Source organism: Vigna radiata, chromosome 1, assembly GCF_000741045.1.
Source record: "Vigna radiata var. radiata cultivar VC1973A chromosome 1, Vradiata_ver6, whole genome shotgun sequence".
NCBI classification, from domain to species: Eukaryota; Viridiplantae; Streptophyta; class Magnoliopsida; order Fabales; family Fabaceae; genus Vigna; species Vigna radiata.
The window spans coordinates 36,291,308-36,300,343 of NC_028351.1; the positions used below are offsets into that span (position 1 = coordinate 36,291,308).

A 9,036-nucleotide genomic window follows, 5' to 3' on the forward strand; every position below is an offset into this window, starting at 1 on the left:
TCTCAAGGTTTGACATATGCTAAAGTCAAACTTTGTTATAGTTGTTTTATTTTAATGTTATTCACTAACTATATACAACTGTGATGATATATTGTAGTGTAACAAACAAAATGGGTCATATGAGTGCGGATACTATGTAATGTATTGGATGGCCCATATTGTTCGTTCTCACATCACAAGTCGCTGGAAAACGGTAATATTTGACTTTATAACAAATTTTGATGTTTTCCCAAATGTAGAATTCATATACACTAATTAATATGAATTGTCTTGTGCAGAAATTCAAGACTACTACACCAGTTCCTGAGAAGCCACTATTATTNATGAGNAANGCTGNTGNNAAGTATATAATTAGATTGTACAATAGCTCTTAGTTATTAGATTTAAACATTGCATTTGATTAGATTGTATTTTATTAGACTTTGTACTTTATTTGATGTTGAAATACATTTGAACGTGTGTTTGTTATGTTGAAATTCAATTTATGTACATGTTTTTATATGCAGGTCTGTTTTTGTGGTAGTGGATATCACAAAAACAGACCTGCAATTTTAAAAAACTGCAGGGGAATATGCCGCGGTTGTGACCCCAACCGCGACATATAGTTCTCGTTTTTTTATTTTTTTTTTAAAAACAGATATATGGCCGCGGTTAGTGCTAGAACCGCGGCATATACTGGAATTTTTTTTTTTTTAAAAAAAATGGGTTTAGGCCGCGGTTCCCTGTACAATCGCGACATATTCCCCAACTTTTTGACCGCGGTTATAACCGCGTCCTAAAGTCTATGAGTTACTACCGAGGCTAAATATGCCGCGGTTCGTAAACCGCAACATATAGTAAAAAATAACCGCAGTAATATCTCCTCGCTGCACTAGTGTGTTTTTTTTTTTTTTTCATTCTGTCCATTTAATAATGACCAAAAAAATAGTTAGCAAGTATTTTTAAAATTTATCGTGATTGTATAAAACAAAATTATTAAATGTTTTGTATTAAATAATGATAAATAAATCATAATTACTAACTGATTTTTATCTTTAAAAATACTATACTTTTTTTCTATCTAATATAGAAACATCATTTGAAAGTTTGATTTAAAAAATAGAGGAACAAAAATATATAATAGCCCCACTTTCATAGTTTAGAAGAAACTAGTGGGTTTTTTTTTTTGTTTAATTTTTTAGTTATTGTCTCTATGAAATATTAAATTTTATTTTCTGTCTATATTAAATATTAAAAATATATTTTTATTAAAAAATAAACGAGGAGAAAAAAATTTAAAATGATTATTAGAAATATATAGCAAGGCAGAGAAGAAAAGAGATTAAAGAGACGATCATCCTCATGTTAAGTTGCCATGCAACACAAAAGCTGTGAGTTGAAAAGCTGAAGGGTAGGTGGCTCACAGAATGAAGAACCCTTTTGCTCCCAAACTTCACCACCATAAATAGAGACAGACATTGCAGACATGAAAAGCATATACAGTGTGAGTAGAAAACACATAAGCACACAGTATTTGAAGTAATCGAGGTGATGGCTGTAGCAGCAAAATCTGTCTTAGGTTGTCAACTTGCTTTGTTGGTGTTGTTGGTTGTAGGAAATGTTAGCCTGATGGCTAGGGCACAGCGCAGTGCCTGCACAACCGAATTGAGCAACTTGAATGTTTGTGCACCCTTTGTGGTGCCTGGTTCATCCAACACCAGACCAAGTGCTACATGCTGCAATGCACTCCAAGCTGTCGACCGTGATTGCCTCTGCAACACTCTCAGGATTGCTTCTCAGCTCCCTTCTCAGTGTCGTTTACCGTCTGTCACTTGCGGTACTCTTCTTTTCTTCAACTTTTCTTTTATTCACTGTTCATTTCATCCACAAAGATTACGTTTATCTTCTTTCTTCCTATTTTTATTCATTATGGTTACTCATTGATCTTAATCTACAGGTGCAAATTGATGAGTATGAAGAGAAGTCATACCATTAGAAGAATAATGCAGAAACTCTTCTTATAGGGTTTGTTATAGGGCTTTATATATGTTCCTATGACTGTGTTACATGTTTTGTCACATGTTTTACTTTGTTATTGTCTACCACACCAAATGAATGCAATGAAATAAATTGTGAAAGATTTTAATTTAGTTTCATATATTCTTGTTAGATAATTGTTAATTGTTAATTTTAACTTAATTGCTGTACATATAAATAAAATTAATACTTAATACTGATAGATAGTAAGAACATATCTATAACACTCATTCTGCTTAAAAACATTCGGTTTTTTTATCTTATTATTTGATTTTAAGAGTTGAAAAATATTATATAATTAAAATTATTTAACCATGGCCAATACACAGTTTAAAACAATTTAATTTTGAACCTAAGACCATCTTTTTTTACATTAATAATAATAATAACCTTTGAATAGTAATGTTATGTTGAATGAGAGATAATTTTCTTTAACAATAATGGTGTTTCTCGGAAGTCACGAATTTCGACAATTATAATCTTCAAAAGTTATTAAAATCTATTTAAAAAATATTACTGAAAATTATATGAGAATAATTCTATGACAAACTTATTCCAAACCCATTATTTCAGAATAATGTCATTTTCTTAAAAAGAAAATATATGAAAAGAAATATTATTTTCTTTTAACGTACGAAGCAGATTTCCATAGATGTGCAAGAGAAATTTATTAGTACAAAAGTAATTTTAAAACTAATAGTTATTAAAAATAATGCACTTTTTAAAGCTAATAGTTAACTACCACAGTTAATCACGAAGTCATGTTATATCAGTCACGTTTTCTTGCGAAATTAATTTGGTACTAATAGAATTTTTTTTAAGTGAATAAATAGATTATTTTTGTAATAGGCCCAATCGGGTTTAATTGTGGGTGCATGTTGGAGTGTTCAAAAACTATTAGGCCCAAGATGAAGGTTTCTAGCCAAGTAGATGAAACAAATGTCCAAAAATATTACATATATGTACCAAAAAGAAAATGGTATTTTTCGTGTCAAGAATTTATGAGAACAATTTTCTTTTTCTATATCTTTCGGTCTTCAATATAACCATAATTTTTTTAATATTTATTTATGACTAATTTCAATCTATCATGAATAAGTTCTTAAAATTATTTAACCGGGACATCAATAAATTATATTCTTCATATTCTCAGCTAATTTTTAATGGAGCTTTTTTGCTTTGATGTTTCATTATTTGAAATATCTACTTCATATTCCAAGGAGATATATGTGATGGATATTAGATGTAACTTCCAATTTCTTAAAAATATTTAGTGTAATTTAAAAAATAAATAAATTGTTGGTAATGAGAAAAAAGTTAGACACTCGTAAAAGTGTACACACAACTTATTCAATAAAATGTCGCTTTGTATTATAGATACATTATTACCAATATAAGAGATAGGTAACTCATATTTATAATTAACCAAAGTAACAACAAAAACAGAAAAAATGTCATATGCTTGAATTAACTAGGTACAACATTTCTCTTTAATTCAAGAATCTAATAATGCTTAACTAATATCTTAACATTATAAATCTCTCATTTTTTAAATGTTCTGTTATTAACTTGTCCCTTTAAAAAATGAAATCTTCTTGAATTTATGTCTCAACATAAAAGTGTTTCAGGCCATACAAGGCCTTTCTTAATCTACTCCTTTCTTTCACTCCCTTTAACCACAAATCCAGTGGGTTGAGTGACATGGAAATTCTCTTCAAGAAACCATTCAAAAACTCTAACTTCACACAACCATGATTACCACTAAAAGTTTTCTCTTCATCTTTGATAGATATATTAGATTATTGATATCTTATATATTTTATCTTATTTTCCATCTTTAGTTAGTTTGTTATTATTCTTTACTTGTATTTTGCGTTTAACCTATATTTCTTTTATTATAAATAAAGTACTCTGTGTATATTCAACACAAGGGAGATTAATCTCATACATAGTTTTCACTATATTCAACATAGTATCTAAAGTCTAAGATTATTTGGAAAAATGATTGTCTATCCTATCCACAACAACCATCGTCGTCGTCATTAGAGTTGTTGTTGCCGCTATCACCGTCGTTGGAGCATCAATTTCAACCAACAAGTACACAATTTTGTTCGTGTCAGCTAAGTGAGCACAATGTCACCGAAATAGCTGTCATCAGAGTCTAAACGTATTCTCACGTACCGATCATAGTTTCCTTCCGCCATACTTTCTAGCTGCTTGTGGCATTTCATGTGTCATTTTCTCCGACACTATCTACTTTTATTGGACTCACTGCGACCTCCTCTCCCTATATTCCCGTGTGTTTATTGGACTCGCCAGAGTATATACCATGCTTTCTTTTTTGTTTTTGCCTTGGAAGTTTTGTCAAAATCTATTACATCCACACACACTGAGGCAAGAATTTGCGTTTTCATCCTTCTTATGGACACCTTCCTTCACAATCTCTAACTGTTGTTCATAGTCAAGAATGACCTTCATCCTTATAACCCAATGGCCATAACTCTTTCCATCAAGAATTGATAGGTTGGATACAAAATTTCAACTTCCATTAATAGTCATGCTATACACATACTACAGAATTTTCCAGAACCTCGAAACTGCTTCTAATACCACTTATTGGTAAAAAAAAGAAAGTTAGATGCTCAGAAAGATATGCATACAACTTATTCAATGAAATGCCTTTTGTATTATTGATACATAATTATCCAATACAAGGGATAAATAACTTATATAGAGCTAACCAATATAGTACTCAAAACAGAAAAATTATCACATGCTTTATTTTAATTAAATTTATTAATATTTGTTACTATTTATTTTTTTCTATCTGTAAATATCACCTCTATCACTTTTTTACGAGAAAAAAAAACAAGAATAACTTATATGTTTTCAATTTTATATTTTATATTATCTTTAAAAACACTAGTGTTTATAAGATTTAGAGATCTTTTTACGATTATTGTATCATATAGTAAATAATATGTTTTGTTCTATATAATTGGACGTTTTATCTTTCAAGATAACCTTCGACCTGTTTTAACCCAAACTTCTTTTAATTTTTATTTATTTAGAATTTTACCCTATATTATTATTATTATTTCTTATAAAAATTATTTTGACTTCATTAATTTTCTTTTATTTATACCTTTATTATTATTATTATTATTTTATATTTTCTTTTTATTTTCTAAGACAATTATGTTGAACTTTGCAATAAAATAAAAGACATTTACACTTCAAAATCAAATATATATATATATATATATATATATATATATATATATATATGTATATATGTATTTAATCAGTAATTATTTGTCATAAATCATTAAAAGAAATCTCCAAATCAATTAAAAAAAAAAAGTAGATATAATTCGTAAGTTTTATGTCCCCACATATTCCATTGAATAGACCTAGAGTCATTATTTGTTACTGTAATCCTCTATGTCTTTCTTATTAGTTGTTTTCAATATTTAATATATGTGGGTCCAATTCTTCAATCAGACCAACAGCTCCTACTCATACCATCAAAAGTAGACTCATTCACCGATTTAAATACTCACTTTCTAAGCATAAAACCATTACAAATAAATGGTTTCACCTTCTTTACCCATTTCATTCATTTCTACATTATACACTCACTATCACACAAAATCATTTATATAAGCCTTATGTTTGCCAAAAATATTTATTATGAACCAAAAGGACCAAATTAAAGTTTTCTACTTTTTATTTAATTATTCACTAATGTTATCATTCCTTTCCTTTCACAAAATCATGTTTGCTTGTGTCTAGTTTCTATGTTTCAAAACAATTAATAATAATGAATGAGCGATATCTTAATTAGGCTTAACAAATAATCCCAAAAATCTAATACATTTGAAGGTATGAATAGGTCAAATTGAGTGACCATGTTTAATAAATAAAATTAGAAAACTTAATGTTTATTTTAGAAGATATTTAATCCAACTTAAAAGTAAAATTTTAATATTTATAGATTTATATATATATATATATATATATTGTTATTTTGAAATTTGAAATTTTTTATGGTTTTGTTTTTTAAATGTGTATTGGGAGATTAGAAGAAGAAAATGTATTTAAAGAAACTATTAAGATACATAAAATAAAATATGAATTTATATAAATATAATATATCTTTATATCTTTATTGATAAGAAGTTTATTGAAGTGATAGAAAAACAAATCTATAAGTACTTGATCTAAAACGAACAATATTTTAGTATTGTGGAATGTCTTTCTTATTTAAAGGATCATTACTTTTATGTAAAATTTGACTTATATATAATTATCTAATTTCACGAAGATTCAGTTTAAAACGGGACAATATTTTATTATTGTGAATATCTGTAACTAATAATTCAACACAAACTTTGGCTAAAATGAATAATATGATTTTTGTGGAGATATATGTATATTAACCCTTCCTACAACACCAACTTTAGCTTCGACTCTTTATTCCTAACCTTTGTTTTTCTTTCTTCTAATATATTTTCATAAGCTCTCTCAATGTCTTTTCTGTTTAGAAGATCATTATTTTTGTATAAAGCTTGACCTGTCTGACTTCACGAGAACGTGTTTGCTTCATACGGAAGTTGAGGTTCATTTTTTCCTTAATACCATGTTTTTAACAGCACAAACACAGGAAACATGTCTAGTTATTCAGAATTAATCATATTTGATTTAAATTTGACCAAATCTGATATATGCTAAGGTTTAATCTTAATAAAATTTAAAAGTTTTCCTAATTTAAGTTTTACTAATTTATAAAATAAACAGCTAGTATTTTCTAATAATTATTGTCCCAACAATTTATTTTTGTTACAGAAAAAATTGATCACAAAATTTTGTTTAAATTAAATGAATTGTTGAATCGGCAATGGATTAACTCACCATATTCAATGATCAAAGTTTTTTCAAAAGATAAATTGTTTTTTTGAGATAATTATTAGACGTGAGTTTAAGTCTAACCCAATTTCATAAAATCGGCTTGTAAGGTGAGGTTTGCACCTCTAATACATTCCATTCACATCGAGATATAGATATCTCATGCGTAATAGTAAAAATTGGATGGTCCAATAACAATTCGACTACGGATGGAAATAAAAATACCCACTTAAAACTTACTAAGATAAGCTCTAATCATGACTCTAATATCATATCCACTTTCTAATAATAATTAAGACGATTTCCTTATCATTGTATAGAATATTCAGTGTGAGGTTCAAAATTCTTTCTTCATAATTGAGAAAGTATGTTGGAAACTTAGTTTATGTAGTAACTACAGCTTTTTGACTATTATCATCCTTGTGGTAGATGAAAATTAATTGAACAAACAGTGAATAAGACAAAATATTGTACTTTGTCACAAAAATAAAATAAAATTTTGCAACTAACATATTAATTATGATTTTATTCCCCTCGTGTGTCTAATATATTTCAAGGTCATTTATTTGCTTTTTATAGTACTGTTTCTATTTAATCGAAATATGTACTATAATTTTACAATTATTGTTATTTGCTTTTAAGGTGTCTTTTCTTTTTATTATTATTATTATTATACTCACTTTGACTTTTCATATGTCTGAACAGGATGGTGATTATTAATATTAATATTATTTTTTAAATACACGTATCTTCATATATATATATATATATATATATATATATATATATATATATAATATAAACTATTTTTTAATATGATTTAAGTTTTGAATTTTTTTATTTTTTTTATTTGAGTGTACTTTAATTTTTTCAGAACAAATCAGAAAGACTATTATAGTGATAAAAAATGATTGGATTGAAAAATTAGAATGAGTATAATTGAAAAATCAGAATAGGATGTTATCTAAGGCCAATCAGTCCATTTAAAACCTCTTCGAACTATAAAAAAGAAACTAGATTTTTAATAGTTTTTTTTTTAATTATTATAAATAAACGAGTTGTCTTCGTAGTGTTTTATTTATTTTATTCTATTAAGCAAAAATAACAGTGTTTATCTTTACCTATATATGTTATTATTTGTATTTGATTTTTCAATCGTAAAACAAAAATAGAAAGAGAGTTGTTTCTTTCTTTCTTATTTTCCATACTACTAATTAATTATTTATGCGATTTTTACGTCAATAAAATTAGTTTTAAAATAAAAACATCCCTTTAAATTATTGTCATGCAGATTTTGTAATAAAGATTAACAAAATAGGTTTAATAATGCTTTAGCTAAAACATTACACAAATTATAGGTGATTTTCTAATGTAATTTATATCAAAATCAGACTTTCATCTTACTGGTCCACTAAATAAATAAAAAAAGTCATATTAGAAATCTGAATCTTTATGAGACAAAAAGTATTTTTAAAGATATTTTTAATAAAAAATGTTTTTTCTTAAACAAAATAATTCTTAAAAAATATTACCACTATCCTATTGAACTTAATGTCAAACATCTAAATTTCATATACTTTGACTGATTAACCACACATTTTCATTTTTTTATCAGTTGAAGTATACTTCTTAACGACCTTAAAAAATATAATTTTTTAATTTAGTTTTAGATTTAATGATTCAATTTTCTTTTTTAAATTTCTATGCATTCAAATTATTACACACACACACACTTGTTTCTACAAATTTAGACCCTATAAAATATATTAAAATTTTAAATAATAAATTGATTATTGTTAAGTGTAGAGATTAAATATACACAATTCACATATGACTATTAAACCTTATTTTTAAATTTCATTTGATTTAATAACTTATCTGACATCCTTTTATCTTTATTTGATTTTCATACCATTTTATCTCTTTTAATTTATTTATTTCACAACAAATTTCAATATTTTTTTTAAAGAATGTATACAATTAGTCAGCTGGTGTCGTGTTAGAATAAATATTTTATTTTCGAAAATATTAAGAACAATTGATACATACATACATATATATATATATACATACATATATATATATATATATACATATATATATATATATATA

The 9,036-nt window shown here is 26.4% G+C and overlaps 1 protein-coding gene across 1 annotated transcript; it reads left to right on the top strand.

The window, feature by feature from the left end:
* Positions 1–1,487: 1,487 nt before the first annotated feature.
* LOC106769300 (protein MEN-8-like) lies at positions 1,488–2,108 on the top strand. The gene is made up of 2 exons (XM_014654862.2): positions 1,488–1,816; positions 1,937–2,108. The coding sequence occupies exons 1-2, from the start codon at positions 1,531–1,533 to the stop codon at positions 1,945–1,947; spliced, it is 297 nt and encodes a 98-aa protein (XP_014510348.1). The 5' UTR covers positions 1,488–1,530; the 3' UTR covers positions 1,948–2,108.
* The last annotated feature ends 6,928 nt before the right edge of the window (positions 2,109–9,036 follow it).

What these genes read in the sequence shown, in the direction of transcription:
- LOC106769300 (XM_014654862.2), top strand. Translation starts at nt 1,531, where the DNA reads ATGGCTGTAGCAGCAAAATCTGTCTTAGGTTGTCAACTTGCTTTGTTG.